The sequence below is a fragment of the Budorcas taxicolor genome, chromosome 21 (assembly GCF_023091745.1).
Source record: "Budorcas taxicolor isolate Tak-1 chromosome 21, Takin1.1, whole genome shotgun sequence".
Lineage (NCBI taxonomy): Eukaryota > Metazoa > Chordata > Mammalia > Artiodactyla > Bovidae > Budorcas > Budorcas taxicolor.
Window position 1 is genome coordinate 30,934,922 of NC_068930.1, and position 22,035 is coordinate 30,956,956.

The 22,035-nt window shown below is 43.6% G+C and overlaps 1 protein-coding gene across 1 annotated transcript; it reads left to right on the forward strand.

Moving 5' to 3' along the window:
- The first annotated feature begins 1,303 nt into the window (after positions 1-1,303).
- On the forward strand, positions 1,304-21,552 carry CFAP161 (cilia and flagella associated protein 161). The gene is made up of 7 exons (XM_052660090.1): positions 1,304-1,372; positions 3,206-3,295; positions 4,379-4,611; positions 6,228-6,312; positions 11,217-11,375; positions 20,817-20,890; positions 21,297-21,552. The coding sequence occupies exons 1-7, from the start codon at positions 1,304-1,306 to the stop codon at positions 21,550-21,552; spliced, it is 966 nt and encodes a 321-aa protein (XP_052516050.1).
- Positions 21,553-22,035: the final 483 nt, after the last annotated feature.

Below are 22,035 nucleotides of genomic sequence, written 5' to 3' on the forward strand. Positions count from 1 at the left end.
TTTTCACTTTCATGCATTGGAGAAGGAAATGGCAACCCACTCCAGTGTTCTTGCCTGGAGAATCCCAGGGATGGGGGAGCCTGGTGGGCTGCCGTCTATGGGGTTGCACAAAGTTGGACACGACTGAAGTGACTTAGCAGCTTAGCAGCAGTGTGTATATATGTCAAAGCTAATCTCCCAGTTCGTCCCCACCCACCCCTTCCCCCACCCCACCTTGTCCACATGTCTGTTCTTTATGTCTGCATCTGTATTCCTGCCCTGCAATTAAGTTCATCTGTATAATTTTTCTAGATTCCACATATATGCATTAATATACAATATTTGTTTTTCTCTTTCTGACCATTGGCACATCTTTAACTGCATTCATTCCATTCCTCAGAAGTCATTTTTTCCCCCATGAATTCTTTTCTTTTTTAGTCTGGGGTTGCTGAAGAGAAGGAAGATCCCTGTGTCTTTTGTCCTGTCTTAGTAGACAGTAAATAAAGGTGAATTACTGAATGCATTCGATCAGCATCAGGTCCCAGGGAGTCCGGCAGCAATTGTTTCCCCCTCCTACTTACAAAAATTATATTTTGTGTAAAAATACTGGCTCTAGTATATTTCGGTTTTATCAAGAGTTATTGCAAATCATCGGCTTCTTCTTGCACTTGGTATTTGGGGGAAGGAGGAGGAATGCTGTAAAGCCTGTGAAAATAAGAACCACCTCAGAAACAAATCCACAAATAGGCTAACATGATATATTTCTTACTCTGGAGGAGGTGAAAATTGTGAGTAATTTTCCCTTCCTCCTTTTTTCTATGTTATTTTGGTTTCCAAATTTCTACATCAATTCTGTATTGTTTTATGATTATGATGAAATGGCTGCTTGCTGATTATAAAAACAGACTGCAAGCAAGCTCGGCTCCCATTTCAAAGCTCGTCTGTGCTGCCCCCCATCCTGAAGCAAGCGATACCCTCCTTAAAAGCAGTTTCTTTTAGATTCTAAAAGAAAAAAAAAGAAGAAGTTTGCGAGCATTTAGGACAAAACGGGGTCTGTAAGCTCGAGTTTTATCTCTCTTCTGCTTAGCCATTAAACTCAAGAAAAACCTAAAGATGGAAGTGAGGCGGAATGAGGTTGGAGGTGGAGGTGGGTGACAGCCCCTGGGGTGCTGCAGCGCTCAGCCCAGCGCGACTCGCGTGTGGTCATTTATTGGCTAGCAGGGTCCCTACCCTTGGCCAATCGCTGGGCGCTGGGTCGTCATGGCGACGAGGAATCTAACACAGGCGCCCTGCCCCAGGGTTGTTGGTGGGAGAGCTGGGAACGATGGCGCAGAACCTGTACGGTCCACGAGTCCGAATTGGCAACTGGAATGAGGACGTCTACCTGGAGGAGGTACGAAGGGTGTGGCCCGGCACAGCCCACCCATGGCCCGGGGACTCCCACCCTTGGCCCAAGTTTCGGCCCCTTCTTTGAGCATCCCAAGCCGCCTTTCTCACCCAGCTCATATCCAATGTCCCTAAAACCCCATCTCCCTATGAACTCCCTGAGACTGTCACAGGCTGTCCCACAAGTTCATGCCCTTCTACTCTTTCTCTTTTTAGTTTTTAACTTTTATTTGCTTTTATTGGAGTCTAACTTCCATGTGTAAAACATAGAGCTAGTGGGAAGCTTCTGCACAGCACAGGGAGCTCAGCTGGGTGCTCTGTGGTGACCTAGAGGGGTGGGATGGGTGTGGGGAGGGAGGGAGGTCCAAGAGGCAGGGGACATATATGTCCTCATAGTTGATTCACATTGTTGTACAGCAGAAACGAACACAACATTGTAAGGCAATTGTGGTGTTGGTGGTGCTCAGTCACTGTTGTGTCAGACTCTGCAGCCTCCTGCTACAGTCTATGAGGTCCAGGTACAGTTTCTGCTGTACAGCAAAGTGAATCAGCTATATGTATGTGTGTATATGTATATATCTCCCCTCCTTGTTGGATTTCCCTCCCGTCTCCCCATTCTGCCCCTCCCCCCAGGTCATCACAGAGCACCAGCTGAGCTCCCTTTGCTGCACAGCAGCTTCCCACTAGCGATCTATTTTACACGTGATAGTGTATATACGCCAATGCTACTTTCTCGATTCGTCCCACTGTTCCCTTCCACACCCCCACTGTGTTCACAAGTCCACTTTCTATGTCTGCATCTCTATTCCTGTCCTGCGAATAGGTCTATCAGTACCATTTTTCTAGATTCCATATATATATGTTAATATATGATATTTTTCTTTCTCTTTCTGACTTACTTCACTCTGTATGACAGACTCTAGGTTCACTGCATCTCTAGGCCTCCCAAACTCTCAACATCCCTGTCTGTGTCTCTTCCTTAGTCCAGAGCCCCACTAAATTCCCTCTGTTCCTTAGAGACCTACAGACTCGAAGCTTCAGTCCAGGTGAGAAGGCAGGCCCTAAGCAAAATTACTGCCCCGATCCTCGTCACATATCACCTCCTAAGGATCCCAGTGGAGAAGACAATGGCACTCCACTCCAGTACTCTTGCCTAGAAAATCCCATGGGCGGAGGAGCCTGGAAGGCTGCAGTCCATGGGGTTGCTGAGGGTCGGACATGACTGAGCGACTTCACTTTCACTTTTCACTTTTCACTTTCATGCATTGGAGAAGGAAATGGCAACCCACTCCAGTGTTCTTGCCTGGAGAATCCCAGGGACGGCAGAGCCTGGTGTGCTGCCGTCTATGGGGTCACACAGAGTCGGACACAACTGAAGTGACTTAGCAGCAGCAGCAGCAGCAGCAAGGGTCCCAGTAGCATGCCTTTTACTAATCTTATACTCATTGCCCTGAGTTTCTCCTATGTGGTCCTAACTAGACCCTGGGCCATCAGGAAGGACCTCTAGTGTTCATCATCATAGAACCAGCAGAGACCTCAGGAGGGGGAGCAGATGACCTTCAAATATTACTCATGTTTCTCACTGGTTGAAGTAATTACAGGTGATTGTTCGTTTTCCTGTCCTTCTTGTTTTTCTAAACATTCCAAATGAAATTTAAAAAGTAATGCTAAAATGTAATGGTGAAAAGGCTACCACTTCCTTTATCCTCACATTTCTTTTTTCCTTCTAAAATTTTGCTTTTTCAACTTGATGTTCTTTTGACCTAAAAGCTCTCAGTGTGTGTATTATTCAGGACTCTTGTGGACTGTTTGGATTTCATTCATTTTTTTCTTTAACCAGGAGATCATGAAAGACTTCTTAGCAAAGAGGGATAAAGGACAACTTCTCATACAGAGAAACAGAAGACTAAAAGAGAATCTTTTGAGACCGGTAATTGTAAATTCAAACAATGTTTTCAAAACTTTATCAAATTAAGTGTGAGAATATGTTTAAAAGCACGTTTTCCATAAGTGAGTGATCATTTGGAAAATTCCCATTTTTCTCTTTACATAATCACAATGTTTAAAATTCCCTAAGATTTTAGAAGAGCTTCCTTTGTAGCTCAGCAGTAAAGAATTCACCTGCCAATGCAGGAGACCTGGGTTTGATCCCTCGGTCAGGAAAATCTCCTGGAGAAGGAAATGGCACCCGCTTCAGCATTCTTGCTTGAGAAATCCCATGAACAGAGGAGCCTGGAGGGCTACAGTCCATGCAGTGGCAAAAGAGTCAGATGTGACTGAGTGACTAAACAACAAAAACAAGATCTTAGAAACATGAGAAGTTTACTATTAATTATGTTTATCTATATTTTCCAAATTAATTGTGTCGGACTCTTGTGACCCCATGGACTGTGGCTTGCCAGGCTCCTCTGTCCATAGGATTTTCCAGGGAAGAATACTGGAATGGGTGGCCATTTCCTTCTCCAGGGGGTCTTTTCAACCCAGGGATCGAACCTGAGTCTCCTGCATTGCAGGCAGATTCTTTACCAACTGTGCTACCAGGGAAGCCTCTCCGAATTAAGAAATGAATAGGTTGATGCATTCATAAGTAAAATGCCCTTTTGTTGGTGCTCAAGAAATTTTCAAGGAATGTAATGGAATAGTAATTTTCCTGGAATAGTAATGGAATCAATCCATGTGATTTCTCATGAGCTTTGTTTTACTTCATTTGGGATTATCAGGGATTTCAGCTTGGCAAATTGGGAGCAGATTGGTGGCGCGAAAAGAAAGAATAAGGATCCGAGGAAATTCAAGTCCATTCCTTATTTAAATAGGGTAGGGACATCCCCAGTGGTCCAGTGGTTAAGACTCTGCCTTCCAATGCAGGGGGCATGGGTTCCATCCATGGTCAGGGAACTGTATCCCACATGCCACGGGGTGCAGCCAAAAATTAAGATAAAATAAAATGGGGGTACATCTGCGGTGGCAGAAGGAATTGCACAGTTTATCTGAAAAACTCCTATTTCAATTGCAGATGCAGCTTTCCGTATCTGAAGACGGATACATTCACTATGGCGACAAAGTGATGCTTGTGAGTCCCAACCATCCTGAGACAGAGGCTGATCTGTTTCTGCGCGGGGACCTCAGCCTGTGTATGACTCCAGATGAGATTAAAGCCCATCTGAGCAATGAATTAGAGGTGCCCTGTGGCCTGAGTGCAGCTCAAACCAAGATCCCAGTTGGCAGAAACACTTTTACTATTTTGTGGTAAAGAAACTTGAATTGTATAATAGGCTCCTTTGCATCACAAATCTCTTTTCACTTGCAGCTTAAGGATCCCCTGGAATAAGAGCTCTGCTGATTGGAGTCAGAGGTTATACGAACATTCATTCTCTGTGATTCTCATCCTGTTTTCTTATCTTGAGAATGATCATCAAGGGATCTTTACAATCCCTTTTCCATAAACATCAGGATAATGGGTAACTTGAGTTCAATTCTAGACGCTTCATTTGAAAGTATTGATCCAGGGAATAAAATTCAAATTCTGCCTGAGAAGCCAAGTGGGGTTTTCCTAATATCATTTCCCAATGCTTTGAGCTCATCCAAGTGCTTTCATTATTTTTAATGTTGCTATGCTATTTCTGCATCAGAAATATATAGTTAAATGTAAGATAGTACACAGAGATTTGCTCTTTTAAAATTAATTATCCACTTAAAATGTGCTTGAGTTTTTGTAGATGAGCATTTAAGTCCTTGGAGAATAGATATATAATAACAATTAAAAGTTATTGCTTTTAGTTTGTTACTAATGATAGCAAGTTTATATGATAGGCATATAGTCAGTCCTTTAAGTCTTTAGATTTTTTTAAATGCAGACTATTTATGTTAAAACAACTAAAAATTGATCACAATTTCTGTTTCTTGGAAGATTAAGAGGGAAGAGTATACCAAATGTCTGCAAATTTGTTACCTTGGTTCTCTCTAAAGATGTCAGTGTTTGGAAATGTCATGTATAGCCTAGGGAATATAGTCAGTATATCATAATAATTTTAAATGTCATCAAGTGGTAACTAGATTTATCGTGGTGATCATCTCATGATGTATATAAATGTTGAATTATGTTGTATATACTTAAAACTAAATGTAGCATTATATATCAATTGTACTTCAGTTAAAAAAAGATGACAGTGAACTTGGGCCAGTTCATTAGTGTAGGACAATATGATGTGCTCGGTCCAACCTAAGCTCACAGAGTGGGAGTGTTCTGTGTCCCGACTGTGTTGGAAGGTGGTGAATAAGGTGCCAGCAAGATTTGAAGGTCAAAAGAAAAGATCTTTTAGTTAGTGACTTATTTCAGTTACTGTACACGAGTAGGCATCATCTCAGTTTGGTTCAACTCTTTGGGACCCCATAGGCTGTAGCCTGCCAGGGTTCTTGGTCCATGGAATTTCTCAGGCAAGAATACTGGAGCAGGTTGCCATTTTCCTATTCCAGGGACTCTTCCGTGATCTAGGGATTGAACCCAAATCTCTTGCATCTCCTGCACTGGCAGGCAGATTCTTTACCACTAGCACCACCTGGTTCGGTCTCTGGGTTGGAGAGATCCCCTGGAAAAGGAAATGGCAACCCACTCAGTATTCTGTATGCCTGGAAAATTCCACAGATAGCAGAGCCTGGTCTCTGGTGTCTGTGGGATTGCACGACTTAGCGACTGAACAACAACAACATGGTATATAGAGAGTCCGTGGGGTTGTAAGAGTTGGACATGACTTAGGGACTAAACCACCAAGAAAATTATAAACAAAACTGCATACACACAAACATAAAGCTGTAGAACGATCCTAATACAGAGAATTGACATTGTATTCATTCTCCACCGACAGTGCGGCTGGAGAGGTCATCGGTCAAGTCCTCAGATACGGGCAGAACTTCCGCCTTGGGATAACAGGAGGATTTGACGACAGAATGGTGAGTCATCATGTTGCATGTCTACTGGGACCAGTCACTTTTGTTTCCAGGTGGGCTACTGGCTACTTACTGAAGTGGACAGAGAACTCTACAGGTATGGGCTCCATCTCTGGTCTCATTGTAGTATCAGACTGCAGCTTTTCCAAGGCAGTTTTGGGCCAATTCTTTGCTTCCAACCTCATGGATTACAAAAATACATCCTTAAAAGCTAAAGAGTAAGGGGGAAAAAACCCTTTTTGCAATACATCTGGTAAAAAGCAAAAATTCATACCACCTCCACTTGTAAGTTAAATGATCAGGTTATATAATAATAATCTGACAGCTTCTTTTTTAAGTGAAAAAAAGTTTATTCAGGGAGATACACACTCCATAGGCAGAATGTAGGCCATCTCAGAGGGTGAGAGGCCCTGACAGCTGTTTAATGTCACCCGTGCTAACATATTTGCATAAATCAGGGAGCATGAGTCTTTGATCTTTACCTCCACCTTGGGGATTCAGACAAATATGAATTCCAGCTGACATGCATACCTATGGGATGGGACTTTGGGTTAAGTTATTTAACCTTTTTGCATCTTGTCTATAAAAATGGAGGTTATACCATGTTGTTGTTGTTGTTTAGTCACTAAGTCGTGTCCGACTCTTTGTGACCTCATGAACTGCAGCATGCCAAGCCTTCCTTCCCTGTCTTTCACTATCTCCCAGAGTTTGCTCAAATTCATTTCCATTGAGGTTGTGATGCCATCCAACCATCTCATCCTCCGTCGCTCCTTTCTCCTCCTGCCTTCAATATTTCCCAGCATCCAAGTCTTTTCCAATTATACCTTACTACATGTATAGTGCTTCACATACATTAAGTCATTTATTCCTCCCAACAAGTCTTTAAAAATAAGGACTATTTTACCACAATTTTACTGATGGGAAAACTGAGGCACAGCAAGTTAATTGATTTTGTTCCAAGTCACATGTCTACCGAATGGCAGAGCTGGTGTTAATGTAACATTTTTCATTGAATCAAAGATTCCTTTATTGTTTGATGTGGCATCATCATCATCATTATTATTTTTGTACCACTAAGAAATTAATGCTGGCAGTTACACTCTGAACCACCGTAGATGGTAAGCTGCAGCCTGATTTTATTTTAACTTTTTGTGTCATATTGGAGTATAGCTGATTAACAGTGCTGTGATAGCATCAGGTGATGGTCAGAGGGACTCAGACATACATAAATATGTATCCTCTCTCCCCTAAACTCCCCTCCCATCCAGGTTGCCACATAACACTGAGTGGAGCTCCCTGTACTATGCAGTAGGTCCTTATTGGTTATCCATTTTAAATAGAGCAGTGTGTACATGTCCATCCCAACTCTCTTAGCTATCCCTTCCCCCATCCTTTCCCCCACCTCACCTCCCCCAGCAACCAGAAGTTCATTGTCTAAGTCTGTGAGTCTGTTTTGTAAAGAAGTTCATTTGTACCGTTTCTTTTTAGATTCTGCCTATGAGTGATATCAGATGATATTTCTCCTTCTCTGTCTGAATTTACTCAGTATGACAATATGTAAGTCTACCCATAATGTGCAGCTGAATTTTTTTTGTATTACTTTACTTTTAATAATAAAATTCATTGATGTAATTAAATTCAATCTAATCTTAATCAATCCTGACCACACATAAAATTCTTTTCTCAAGCTTCCTTTTTCATAAACTTCCCCATGTGCAGCCTGATTTTAAATCTGAAATCAGAGAGAGAACAGTAAATCATCACTGTTTCATCGAGAGAGGAACCCTACTAACATTTTGGCTTACTTTATAAAGGGAAGATCTTAAAATATAGGGAAGATCACAAGCACTACAACATTTAGATATTATTTTATTCTTTTCTTTTCCCTTTCTCTCTCTTTTCCTGCTCCTTCTTTTGCTACCTCCCCCTTCCATCTCATCTCTCTTTCTCTTTCCTGTAAATCGTCTATTCTTTGCCTGTTCATTGCTTTAGGCTTTAATATCTGCTCTTTCACAGATGATAAAAATGTGTCATGTGTGTTGCTAGTATTTCCTCTCTTTTGTTGCTTGGCTCTTAAATTGTATCTGTTCTAATCTATGTTTGAGTCAAACCTATCAGTGCTTTTCTTTGTAATTCCTTCCATGGCTCAGAGCCTTTGAAGTCTGTTCCAAAGATGTGATAAAAAGAGTAACTTGTATTAGTTTTTAGATGTCTGAACTTAAAGTATTGCTTAAGTTTATTCTTTCATCCACTTGGGATTTATTTTGATCAAGGGCTTAATGTGAACATCTAAATTTCCCCCAAATGACTTGTTGGTTGTATCTGTGTTATTTCTTGAGTAATTATCCCTTTCTTCACTGAAATGTGCTGCGTACATGATTACATATGGCTGTTTCTGAGCTTCTTATTTGGGACTGTTGAACTGAAGTTGTCTTTTTTTTTTATTCCCCATCTGTAGCTTTATAATACAACTTAGAGGACTCGTAGGGCTAATTCCTTCTTTGAATTATGTTAGGAATTAATCTTTCAGTTAAATGTAGTAATAATATTTTCAAGTCCCTCTGCCCCTGTAGGGGGAAAATCACTTGGTGTTTTGACTGACATTGTAAAATTAAGTACATTCACCTGTTTAGTAGCTTTACAGTATTTGTCTTCTGAGATGTCTGTTTCTTCGATTATTCTTTTCTTTCTTTGTTTCTTTGTTGGCCACATTGTGAGGCATGTGGGATCTTCCCCAAACTGGAACTGAACCTGCACCCCCTGTAGTGTGGGCAGAGACTCCTAACCACTGGACCACCAGGGAAGTCCCTATACAATTATTCCTTTCTACATCTCAGTAAAGTTTTGTGCTCTCCTGCCCATAGATCTGGCACTGATCTCGTCAAGGTTATTATTTGATATCTTCTATTTTGGGAGCTATTAAGGCAGGTCCTTTTGACAGTTGCAGTAAAAAATAGAAGAAAATCATTGATTTTTTTTTCTTCTCATCTTTGATGAAATCACTTACTCATGAATTCTAGTTGCTTCTCTTGTGACTTCTAGGTATACAGTCATCTCATGGTCAAATTATGACAATTTTATCTCATCCCAAGTTCTCACACCTCTTATTTCTATTTCTCACCTTTTAATTAGCAAGCCCTTTCAAGGTATTTATGAAAAATCTGGTGATGGTGGCCATCTAGATTTGTTCCTGATTGTATTAATATTTTTCTTTATATGAAAAAAGCAACATTCGTGGCTTGAGATGTATATTATTTTCCATTAGCTCAGAATGGCATGGCCATTCTCCCCATCAGCCAGGCTGAAGCCACAGTACATCTTGGACCTATCTTTCTTTCCCACCCACATTCAGCTCCAGTTGTTAGGTCCTATGGCTCTTCCTTCATAATGCAGTCTGATCCATCTTTGCATTCCTGATGCCACTTCCCCATAGCTTGATCCCTTCAGTCTGTCCTGACTTTATCCCATACTGGCGGGATGCTGTCGGGTTGATCATTTCAAAGGTCAGCTCTTCTCACCTCCCATCTCCAATGAAAAGTCGGTAGTGCTCCCTCTTCCCACCTCCCAACTGCCCTCTGCATTAAGTGTTGCTGTTGACTGGCATTTAAAACCCTCTGTAATATGTCCCTGGGGCTTCAGTGGTGGCTCAGTGGTAAAAAACCCGCCTGCCAATGTAGGGGACGAGGGTTCCATCCCTGGGTTGGGAAGATCCCCTGGAGAAGGAAATGGCCACCCGCTCCAGTTTCCTTGTCTGGGAAATCCCATGGACAGAGAAGCCTGGCTTGCTGCAGCCTATGGGGTCATAAAAGAGTCAGACACAACTGAGCGACTGAACAACAACAATATATCCCCTCTGTCCTGGCCCATGCTCATCCCCTCTGGCTCCCTGGCAAAACATCACCTCCTATTTGGGGTCTTTCCTGAGCCCCTGGGAGAACAAGTGTTCCCACCTGTCCCCTCCTGTAGCTCTTGGCATCCCTGCTGGACACCATACCTTACAGATGCTCCCATTTCAATCCTCTCTCCTGTTAGTCAGGAAACTTCTAGAGGGCAGTAACTCATTTCCACCTTCCCCAGAGCGCTCCATGCCACAGCTTTGCATAGAAAAGATGTTTAATGAACAGTAATCAAAATATGCAGAAACAACTGCCAGGGGCAGGGTGGAAGGTGTATTGGAAAACAGCTGACCAGGAACTAACATTAGGGACTTTTTAGCAAAATGGGGTGCTGCAATGTTAAAAAGTCAGCCAGAGAGCTGACAGAAGTCTCAAGTGTGGACATCAATTCCAGAGGGGCTGAGGCCCCCTTGAAGGCTTACATATGAATATCAGCTGTGCTGGTGCTGGTTTTAAGAGCATTCACTTCACACAGTACATTTCATGTAACATTATTCATAATGAATGAAATACTGATCCAAACCCAATGCCCTGAACAAGAGGAGGAGTGCAGAAGAAGGAGAAGGAGGCTGGGTTTGGTATTCAAAAAAGGGAAAGCAGTTGGAGGTGATGCGAGGGTGAGTAGTCTCAGCCTCTGAGACGGCCTTTTTGAGATAAAGTTGACTGTCCTCATACGATCAGTAAGAGCAGGGCTTTTGAAAACTGCTTTTGAACACACTGGGCTTCCCTGGTGGCTCAGACGGTAAAGAATCTGCCTGCCAGTAGGAGAGACCCAGGTTCAATCCCTGGGTTGGGAAGATCCCTGGAGAAGGGAATGGCAACCCACTCCAGCACTTTTGCCTGGAGAATCCCATGGGCGGAGGAGCCTGGCAGACTACAGCCCATGGAGTAGCAGAGTCGGCCACGACTGAGCGACGAACACTTTCATTTTTTGAACACACTGGCCATCCACCTAGTGAACTGCTGCTTGCATAGATGTGACAGAAAACATCTGCTTGTTGTCCTTTTCAGTTATATTTATCAAGTGACCACAGGACCCTTCTGAAGTCATCCAAGAGGTCCTGGCTCCAGGAAGTGTCCCTGACGCACGAGGATTCCTACCTGAACTGCTGGCAGGCCGCTTTCCCTCATCCCCAGCTTCGTCTGGAGTACGAGGGCTCCCCTGTCCCGGTGAGCGCAGCTGTATGTGCCGATGCTGTGAAGTGGCTGCGAAGCCGCTGCAGAGCCTTCCTGCGTGTAAGACGGAGGCTTGTCAGGGCTCTGATGGATGGCTCCTGTGCCTTGTGGACTTTCACTCTGTCTCTTTTTCATTTCTTTTAAAAATATATATTATTTATTTATTTTTATTAAAAAATTTTTTATGCTGCACTGCATGGCATGTGGGATCTTATAAACAGTTCCCTGACCAGAGAGTGAACCTGCACCCGCTTCAGTGGAAGCACAGTCTATTTCTTTTTTAATTTAAATTAGAAGATAATTACTTTACAATATTGTGATGATTTCTGCCATGTATCAGCATGAATCAGCCACAGGTATACATATGTCCCCTCCCTCTTAAACCTCCCACCCCATCCCACCCCTCTAGGTTGTCACAGAGCACTGGGTTTGAGCTCTCGGTGTCATACAGCAACTTTCCATTAGCTCTCTGTTTTACATATGGTAATGTATATGTTTCAATACTACTCTCTCACATCATGCCACCCTCTCCTTCCCCCACTGTGTCCACAAGTCTGTTCTCTTTGTCTGTGTGTCCTTTGCTGCCCTACAAGTAGGATCACCAGTGTCATCTTTCTAGATTCCATATATGTGTGTTAATATCTGATATTTGTCTTTCTCTTTCTGACTTACTTCAGTCTGTATAACAGCCTCTAGGTTCATCCACCTCATTAGAGCTGACTCAAATGGGAAGCACAGAGTCTTAGCCACTGGACCACCAGGGCAGTCCCTTGTTTTCATTCCTAACTCAAGTTTGGCAAGTACTGTTTTCCCCGGTGGCAGCATCCTGCCTCAGTGCTTCTCCATGCTGACCGCACATAGAGTCACCCACACAGCTTCATATAAATGCGGAGGCCCAGGCCCTGCCCCTGAGATGAGGCTGACAACCACTCCCCTGATACTGTAAAGATGCTGCTGCTGCTTTCTTTCAGGCTTCTGTTAAGTCCTCATTTCTACTAAGTCAGATAGATTTATCCATTTTATTCTTAATGGATTATGCAGCTGGTGTTGTAGCTATAAGATCTTCTTTTTTTTTTTTTTTGGCTACATGGCTTGTAGGATCATAGTTCCCTGAACAGGGACTGAACTTAGGTCACGGCAGTGAAAGCCTGGAATCCTAACAACTAGGCAACCAGGGAGCTCCCTAAGTCCTCACTTCTAAAGAGCCTGGGTAATCTGGAGGAGTGAAGGGCAGGGCAGGGCAGCTGCCAGGTGAGCACAAGGCTGGCCGTTTTCTCAGGAGTCTGGGCCCTGCGGATGCCAGCAGAGTTCTGGATGGGGAGGCAGGTGCAGAGGTGCAGAGCTGTTTCAAGTACCAGAGGCTGTGCTTTTTGCTCATGTGGCATCAGGCAGATGAAGACCGTGGGGTCATTAGAGGTTATTGGGAGAGTGCAGACTTATAGCCAAGAAGGACTTAAAGAGCTGGCCATCCAGGGATTTCCAGTTACCAGCCACTCTGGATCTACCCAATGCAGTGGGGTTCTCTCTCAAGCTCCACAGCTGGACCCAGGTTTGCAAGGGTCTTTTTTTTTGTTTTAATATTTATTTCCCTGCACCAGGTCTTAGCTGTGAAATATGGGATCTAGTTCCCTGACCAGGGATCGAACTGGAACCCCCTGGACTGAGAGTGCAGAGTATTAGCCAGTGGGCCACCAGGGAAGTCCCTGCAAGGGTGTCTCTCCCAGCATGGAGAATATACACATGGCCCACAATGATGCATGCTTGACAGATTTCTGCTGGCCTTTGCCAGGCTTTGTTCTCCTTGAAATTACCTCTCATCTCCACAGTTTAAACTGTGAGTATCTCAGCTTCAATATCTATAAAATGAGGACATATGATGATGTCTAACTTATGAGGTTTTATGAGGATTCAACAGTTGGTACATTTACCATGCTTATGAGAAAACTGAAAGAGACTTCCCTGGTTGACAAACTAAGATCCCACATGTTGCATAGCATGGACAAATCTTTTTTTAAAAGTGCAAGAAAAGAAGAGTGGAGGTATATGTATTATAAAACTGACTCGCTTTGCTTGTACCTGAAACTAGTGCAATATTGTATGCAAAGCAGCCATGCTGTTGCTCAGTCTCTAAGCCACGTCTGACTCTGCCGGCCCACGGATTGCAGCATGCCAGGCTTTCTTGTCCTTCACTACCTCCTGGAGTTTATACTCTGATAAAAATTTTAAAAGTGCCTGGCTCAGAGGGCACTCCCAAGTGCTAATTGTTGTTAATTTAATGGTGGTGGTGGTCCCATTGCTGTTGTTAAGTTAGATAGGTTGTCAGGCACCAAAAGTTTGTTTCTCCATCGCTAACTCAAGCCACAGCCCGAGGCAGGTCTTTGAGCCTCACTCAGACACCTCTGCAAAATGGAACACTTCATACCTGTCCAACTTCCATCTGCATGTCAATGCCCTTCAGTCAGGAGCACCTGGGGTTGAATGAGTCAGCTTTATTTCTTGTCTCAGTGATGGAGAACATGCACCACGGGAAACGGTGGGGCATCTCAGTAAAAGACTGTCAGGAAGGACAAGCTACAGAACTGGGGCTGTGGTGGGAGAGTTCAGGGAGGGTCTCAGGAAGTGGGGTTGGGTGCCATCAGGAAGCAGGTGTGTCTCAATGCATCTTATCTATAGAGGGCAGGCCAGCACACAGCCAAAGCTGTCCTCAGTAAGGAAGCTGCGTCACTCCTGTTCTCTGGGAGAGGAGAACATTTGGTATTTTGTGGTTTGGACAATACTCATGGTTTTGCTGTGTTCAGACACAGTTACACAGTGGTCTTCTTTCTGTCTTGACCAATCATGGTCACAGCATGGCCTAGTCTGATGTGGACATTGTATGAAATTGATTATATTCCACAAGGGAACACTAAGGCATAGCTGGCAGTGCCAGCCCAGCTCCTGGGTGTCAGAGCTGCTTTCTCACATCTCACACTGCCTTTAGCTTACATGAGTCAGGATTTTGAAATAATATGTCTTTTATTTTCTAATCATAAACAATGTATGTTCACTTATGGGAAGTCAGAAAAGGACAAAAAATAATAAGAAAATTACCAGTAGTTCCACCTTCCAGAGAAAGCCACTGCTATCTTTTCTTTTTTCATGTCTATGTTTTCTGAAAATTTTATTTTAATATTTAAAAAAAATTAGGACATCAGGAATATTCTTATTTTTTCCACTTAAAAACACCACTGACCCTATTTCCAATTGTCAAGGATCTTCTCCAAATTGACTTTAAATGATTATATAATGTTCCATCATATATGTATTTATAATAATGTGTTTACTAATCTGTAAAGGTTTGACTTCTAGGTTATCCATCTCTCTCTCTTGCTCGCTCTCTCTATCTCTATCTATATCTATATCTCGGGGGAGTGTGTAATTTACTCAGTTCTGTCTTGCTGTAGCAAAAATTTGAAGCGATGGATGGACCAGTGTTACAGCTCAGTTTTATTTAGAAAGCAAAGGAAAATACATCCTTGTGGCATGAGGGTGGATTGACCCAAAAGACTCACAGAGAAGAGAAGTCCCCAGTCAAGTTTGGCTCCTCTTTTTACATGTTTCTTTCTCCTCCCCCTGGGCCTGCCGTATGTAAACTGAGCTAGCCAGGACGGCTGTTTGTTTTACCTGAGGTCCTCACTCAAGTCCTGGACCTTCCTTTGTTCTATTTTTGGGGGCTTTTCCCTTGTTTGTCTTTCAGCCACTGCCATTCTGGACTCTTTTCTCCTATTCTAACTACCTAACATTGCCCCCTCAAGAGATGGGAGGCCCAGTTCTTTGGGAATAGGGGCATCGAGGTCTCTTTGGCTACTTCCTGCTGAATTGGGATCGCGAGGGGCATTGGGCCTCCCCCTCTTTCTAGTCTCAAGCTTCAGAGTCCTTATAGTAGTGTCCATCTAAGGGTGAGTGATATTTCCTATGGTCAGCTGTAGTTTTATATATCCTTGTTCAACTGGCACTGCATGTTATAGTTTGTTGAACTGGCACTGCATGTTATAGTTTGTTGACCTGGGCAGGGACAAAACGGGTTAGACAATTGATAATACATGGAGCAATCATAAGCAGCATCAATATGGTGATGACATGGATTAGTAAGGGCATTAGCCAACTCCAAATTCCCCATCGCCAGAAGGATCCCCCAAAGAGAGATTGTAGTCACCCTAACTCTCTAGCTCGTTCTTTGAGATCCTGTAGGATCTGAATGTTTTTCTTGAGGACTGTGAGACTTTCTTTTAACTTAGCTGGAGGTATTTACCCAGAAACAACACGTCTCATTCAAGATGGCTCAAGTCCCTCCTTGTTCAAGGATCAGGAGATCTATCTCCTATCTGCTTTGGAATACAACTCCTACCAAGCTGTATTGGCTCTTTAGCTCTATCCTGAGAAAGCTTATCCCCAGAAACTTAGTTTTGGGGGTGTTCATTAGAATGGCACCCGTTTGCATTTCTGAATAGGTATCTGAGATCTCCCAGGGACTCACAGGTGTAGGGAGTGTCCTTTTCTGTTTTCTTCCATGGCTTGATTCATGAGTAGTGAATCCAGGATCATGGTACCTTGATTGCTGTGGGGGTAGAAAGTATTACAGGGTGGGGGCCCTTCCATGTGGGCTGGAGTTGAGCCTTTGGGGACCCATCTTTCCAGACTTTAATTAGGACTTGAGTCCCTGGAGCATATAGTGGTGACTCCTTAGAATCTTTTGGGTCCTGGTTCACACCCCACAAGCGTATATCCTGTTGGAGTTGCCCAATGGCCATGGTATAAAACTGGAGGGACTGAGCCTCTGGATTGAGGAAGAGGTCATTGACATAAGCAAAGGCCTCCCGTATAGCATTTCAGAAGGAGTAAGACCAGCCTGTTCCTTAGGGGCAATGCGGGTGCAGAGGAGAGCTATTGGTAAAGCTTCCTTCCATCCCAGGGAGGTCTCCTGGGTTATCTTTTTTATCACTGATTTTAAGAATTGGTTGGCTCTTCCTACTTTTCCTGAAGACTGAGGCCTCCAGGCACAATGGAGATAATAAGTAATGCCCAATGCTTTAAAGACCCCTTGGGTGACCTTAGAAGTAAATGATGTCTCATTGTAATGATCGGGGCAGACCAAATCTCAGAATGATTTCATGGAGCAGTTTTTATTTATTTATTTTTTTTTACCACTCATCAGCCTTCTCAGTCCAGGTGGGAAAGCCTTCAATCCATCCTATGAATGTATCTATCATGACTAATAGGTATTTATACCTTTGAGAAACTGGCATCTGGGTGAAGTTCATCAGTCAGCCCTCTCCTGGGTAGATCCCATGTCATTGGATGGGCTGGGCCAGCTGGGGTCTTTGAGCTCCTTGGGAGTTGTTTAATTGGCGAGTGGGACAAGAGGAGACCACTTGCCTTATGGTCGTTTGGAGGCCTGTTCCTCTGAAGGACCTTTCTAGCAATCTTTGGAGGGTCTTCTCCCCTAAATGAGTGGTGGCATGTAAGGAGTTAACCAGCTTCCATTGGCGGTTCCCAGGGAGAAAAAGGAGTCCCTCCTTTTGCAAGCACCCCATATGATCTTGAAAGCCCTCACTCTTAGCTTTAAGAGTCTCACCTTCAGTATATGAAGGAGTTTTTGGCAAATTGGTCTGAGGAACTAAGGTGGCAACCCCTATTAGGTCATGGTTCTGTAATGCTGTTCTCTTAGCTGCCTGATCGGCTGCTTGGTTCCCTCCTGCCACTTCTGTGCTCCCTTTTTGGTGTTCTTTACAGTGGGAGACTGAAACCTCTGTGGGCAGATGAACTGCCTCCAAGAGCCTAAGAATCTGATCACCATATTTGATGGGGACCCTTGGGTTGTCAGTGGCTCCTTTCTTTCCAAGTAGCAGCGTGTGCATGTAGCACCAGAAAGGCATACCTGGAGTCAGTGTAAATGGCTACTCTTTTTCCTTTTCCAGCTCTAAAGCTCGAGTCTGGGCTATGAGCTCAGCGGATTAGGCTGAAGTACCTGGTGGCAAAGGTTTAGTCTCTATGGTCTCAAAATTGGAGACTACTGTATATCCAGCTCTTCTTTTTCCATCCAAAACAAAGCTGCTTCCATCAGCGTACCAGATTTCCTCAGGATTGGTCAGTGGATCTTCTGACAGTCCCTCTTGGGGTTTTGTCCAGTGGTCCAAGGTTTCTAGGCAAGACTGAAAGGGGAGAGGAGCCCTCGGGGGCAGGCAGGAGGGTGGCAGGGTTAAGAACCTCACAAGGGGACATAGTCAGGCCTGGATTTTCCATCAGCATTACCTGATATCCGAGGATTCTTTGATCAGGCATCCATAAATGGCCTCTCCTATTTAGGAGTTGTTTCACTTGGTGGCTGGTAAAAATAGTTAATTTGCCCCCATAAGAGAGTTTTAAAGCATCTTCTATCAGGATTGTAATAGCTGCAAACTTTCAAAGGCAGGAGGCCAGCCTCAGGTGGTTGGGTTGAGCCTCTTGCATGAGTAAGCTATAGGCTAGGGCTCAGGTCCCAACCTCTGAGTTAACACTCCCGAGGCTATTCCTTCTTTTTTGTGGACATAAAGTTGGAATGCTTTTTCTGGGTCTGGCAACCTCAAGGCAGGTGCTTGAGTTAAGGCTTGTTTTAGTGTAGTCTCTGCCTTCTTTTAAGGAGTTCCCCACATCAGTGGGATTGAATCATCCCGTCCCTTCAAGATTTCATATAAGGGCTGGGCAATTAGACCATAGTTGGGTATCCAGATTCTATAATACCCAATTAGCCCCAGGAAAACTTGCAGTTGTTTTTGAGTCGTGGGGGAGGGCAACTGGAGGATTCCTTGTATTCGATCAGAGGACAGCCTCCTGGACCTGTGTGTAATCTGAACTCCCAGGTAAGTGACCTTTGTCTTGACTATCTGTGCCTTAGCATGGGAGACATTATATCCCCTCTTTGCCAAAAAGTTTAGAACCTGAGTTGCATGTTGTTGGGCATGTTGTAGGAAACATGGAAGATGAAGGCCTGAATATCTAGAGAGATTGGATATTATACAGCATTTCTCTCCCTAAGGCCAGCTGTTTTATGGTTGCCCCTCCAGAAGATTGTAGAGGCAACATTGTGGGCCTGGACGGGGCTTAGGAAAAGACCATGAAACAGGAGGGAAGGGGGTAGGGTGCAACTTCTGAAAAAATGACATAATCCAAGGGAATAACATAAACCAATTAAAATAAAATGGATCAAAGATGACAAGTCAAATTCAACTAAACCTTGATCCTCAGTCTGTAAGCTAAATGACACACCCAGAGGTGCCAGGATAGTTCCAAGGCACTGTCAAAAGACCGAGGAGTGGGTGGTTCCACAACTGTTGGAATGATCGTCCCACTCATTAGCATATGAAATCACCCAGCTTGAGAAAACTAACCACACCACATTCCATGGCCTCTGCACTTGCCCTCTGCAATGGTCCACACGCTGTGGAGTGTGCGTCTCTCTAAATCCAAACAAATCCACCTCTTACCTATCACTGTGTCTCTCACTAAATTTTTTGCAATGAGACATCAAGAGCCTGAGCTTCATTAGGTCATAAAACCAGGCACCGTGGATTTTGGTCAGACTCAAGTCCCAGTCGGATATAACTGAGTGACTAAGCATAGCACAGAGTCTCTGCCACATGGGTTTGAGTCCCAATCTTAGGTAAATGGTTTCAAACACAACTTTCAGAAATGGGAAGATGATGACCTGCCCAATGCTTTGTAAGCAGTGGCAAAGATGGAGAGAGGAGCTGAAGGATGGGAGAAAAAAGCAATGGGAAAAATGTGCCGAGGAATCCCCTTCATAACCTGCCAGAAAATCTGCTAAATACCTGACCTGTGCTCACAGTTTTCATTGGCCTGATCCTTGGCACAAAGAAGATTAAGGACAGAAGAATCCCCATCCACTTGGGCAACATCTGCTAAGGCACAGCAGATAGTAGAGCCTTTGGGACCCCCTGGGGCATCCACTGCCACTCACCTGTTCATGGCGGGGGTGGCGGGGGGTGTTGAGGAGACAAGAAATGAGAGATTGTAAAGGAATTAAGATTTTGTTAGCCAAATGTCCTTCCAGCCATAGGGGCGAGGACTTCCTACCCTAACCAGAGGTCTCCTGAAATCTGAGACTGAGCCGCGTGAGCTTTCTGCTGAGTTTGTTTTTGCTGACCTGGTTTCCAGCACGTTGGGCTTCTTGTCACTTCCCCTGCGCTGGGTTTTCTTCACATTCAGCTTCCAACGCAGGAGCTTTTGCCGAGTTGGGCTTCTGCTGTGCTTGGCTTCTGCCTCATGGGGACCAAGCTGAAATTGTTTGAGACAGGTTAAATCCGAGTCACGGCACCATCTATGTCGGGGGAGTGTGTGATTCCCTTGGGTCTGTCTCGCTGCAGCAAAAATTTGAAGCGACAGACAGACCAGTGTTACAGCTCTGTGTTACAGCTCAGTTTTATTTAGAAAGGAAAGGGAAGTATAACCTTGAGGTGTGAGGGTGGGTTGACCCAAAAGACTTGAAGAAAAGAGAACCCCCTGGTCTCTTTTGGCTCCTCTTTTTATGGTTTTTTCTCCTCCCCCTGGGCCTGCCCTATGTAAATTGACCTAGCCAGGAGGGCTGTTTGTTTTACCTGAGGTCCTCACTCCGGTCCTTCCTTTGTTCTATTTTTGTGGGCTTTTCCCTCTGTCTTTTAGCCACTGCTATCTGGACTCCTTTTTCCTATTCTACCTACCTAATACATGTATATGATTTTGAAATAATATGTCTTTTTTGTTTATATATTATAAACAATATATGTTCATTTATGAAAAGTCAGAAAAGTACAAAAATAATATGAAGATTATCAGTTGATATATATATATATATCTATAAAACCACTGGGCTTCCCTGATGGCTCAGTGGTAAAGTATCCGCCTTAAATGCAAGACACACAGGAAACGCAGGTTTGATCCCTGGGCGGGGAAGACCCCTTGGAAAGGAGGGCAACCCACTCCAGTAATCTTGCCTGAAGAATCCCATGGACAGAGGGCTACAGTCCCTAGGGTCACAAAGAGTCGGATATGACTGAAGCAACTGAGCATGTGCACTGGCATATAACTACTACATATATATATATAGCATATATACTATATATACTATACAGTATTATATATGTATATAATATATAAATAACTACTGGTAATCTTCATGTTATTTTATTTATTCCTTTATTTATATTATTTATTCCATTATTTGGTAGTGATTTTAATATATACAATATATAGATACTTTATATAAATATATTATATATAATATATTGAGTATATTATATATATATAGTGTGTATATATATATATATATATATATATACACAATATTTCCGAAGTCTTGCCTTTAGGAAACTGAAAACCTTGATTCGTAATTCAAATAACACACTTTCTTTATCTTTAAAGGCAAACACAAAGATTCTTATCACTCACTGCCACACGAATCGCGGGCTGGTGGCCCACCGGCATCTTTTCCTAAGGTACTGTATAGCAGGGTACAGCAAAATGCCATGCTGGAGGGTGGAGGCTGTGAATATAGGCAAAGAAGTTCAATTTAAAGAGGATGGCCAGGCACACAAGTCCTTTGATGACGAAAAAAATATTACCACCTAGAACTTTGATGGTGTGAAAACTTTCCTCAGAACCCCTTCTATTATGCGAGTCTTTCCCCACAGAGGATTTTTAGCTATCATGGGGTCCTATACACCTCGTCCTTGCCCAAATCTGGTGAGTGTTGCTGGCAAACACGTCCTATTTTAGAGAAACTTCTTTCCTGCAAGGGCTTCATGTAGCACTCCGCTGAACTAGGTGTCTTGAGATGAACGTAACAGCTTACTGAGGGTTGTAATTCCATTTCCAACCTGTGTTAATTCTTTCCTGCCTCAGAACCTATTTTGGAAAGGAAGCAGAGGTCGCTGCTCACACCTATCTGGATTCGCACAGAGTTGAAAAGCCAAAGAACCACTGGATGTTGGTGACTGGGGTTCCCAGGAAGGACTTGTCCACCATGTTGGACCTGCCCAAGCCTCCGGCAGAGGACACCCGAGCGCTGGAGCAAGTGAGAGAGCAGGCTTCGGACCCAGGGGCGGGAAACACACCCGATGCGCCCGGCTGCGTGCCTCAGTGCGCACTTCCAATGTAGCTGTATGGGAAATCAACCTTGCATGCCTCAGGCTATTAAGAAAGGCAGCGAACTCTCCGAACGAACGTTGTATTAAAACAAAGACTCTATTCAGACTATTGAATTAACAGTGGAGGTCTAGGACACAGGAAAAAAAATTGCCGTGGGCAATAGCTCAGAAGTTGCATTTGAAGGTTACCGGATGACATTCCTTTGTTGATGAGCAAATTCTGAAGACTCAGCTTCCTATATTTAGATCCTCTGTAGCAGCAGCTTCTACGAGGGCTGTGTTACTTTTTAAAGCTATGTCTTTGCAATAAAGTTATCAGAACTTTACTGAATTTTTGGCTCCACTCTCTTTATCCCAACCCTGCACAGTGTAGTAAGAAATAAAAAATGGGTAGCTGTGGACTGCTGTGGCATTACATTAAACATTTCCACGCTTATATTTCTGTGTCTTCTTATGGCGTAGGGGAATCAAGACCCCTATTTGACCAGTCCTTT

Coding starts and splice junctions, on each gene's coding strand:
- CFAP161 (XM_052660090.1), top strand. CDS start 1,304: ATGGCGCAGAACCTGTACGGTCCACGAGTCCGAATTGGCAACTGGAAT. Junction 3,296..4,378: donor AAGAGAATCTTTTGAGACCG/GTAATTGTAAAT, acceptor TTTCAATTGCAG/ATGCAGCTTTCCGTATCTGA. Junction 6,313..11,216: donor GAGGATTTGACGACAGAATG/GTGAGTCATCAT, acceptor TGTCCTTTTCAG/TTATATTTATCAAGTGACCA.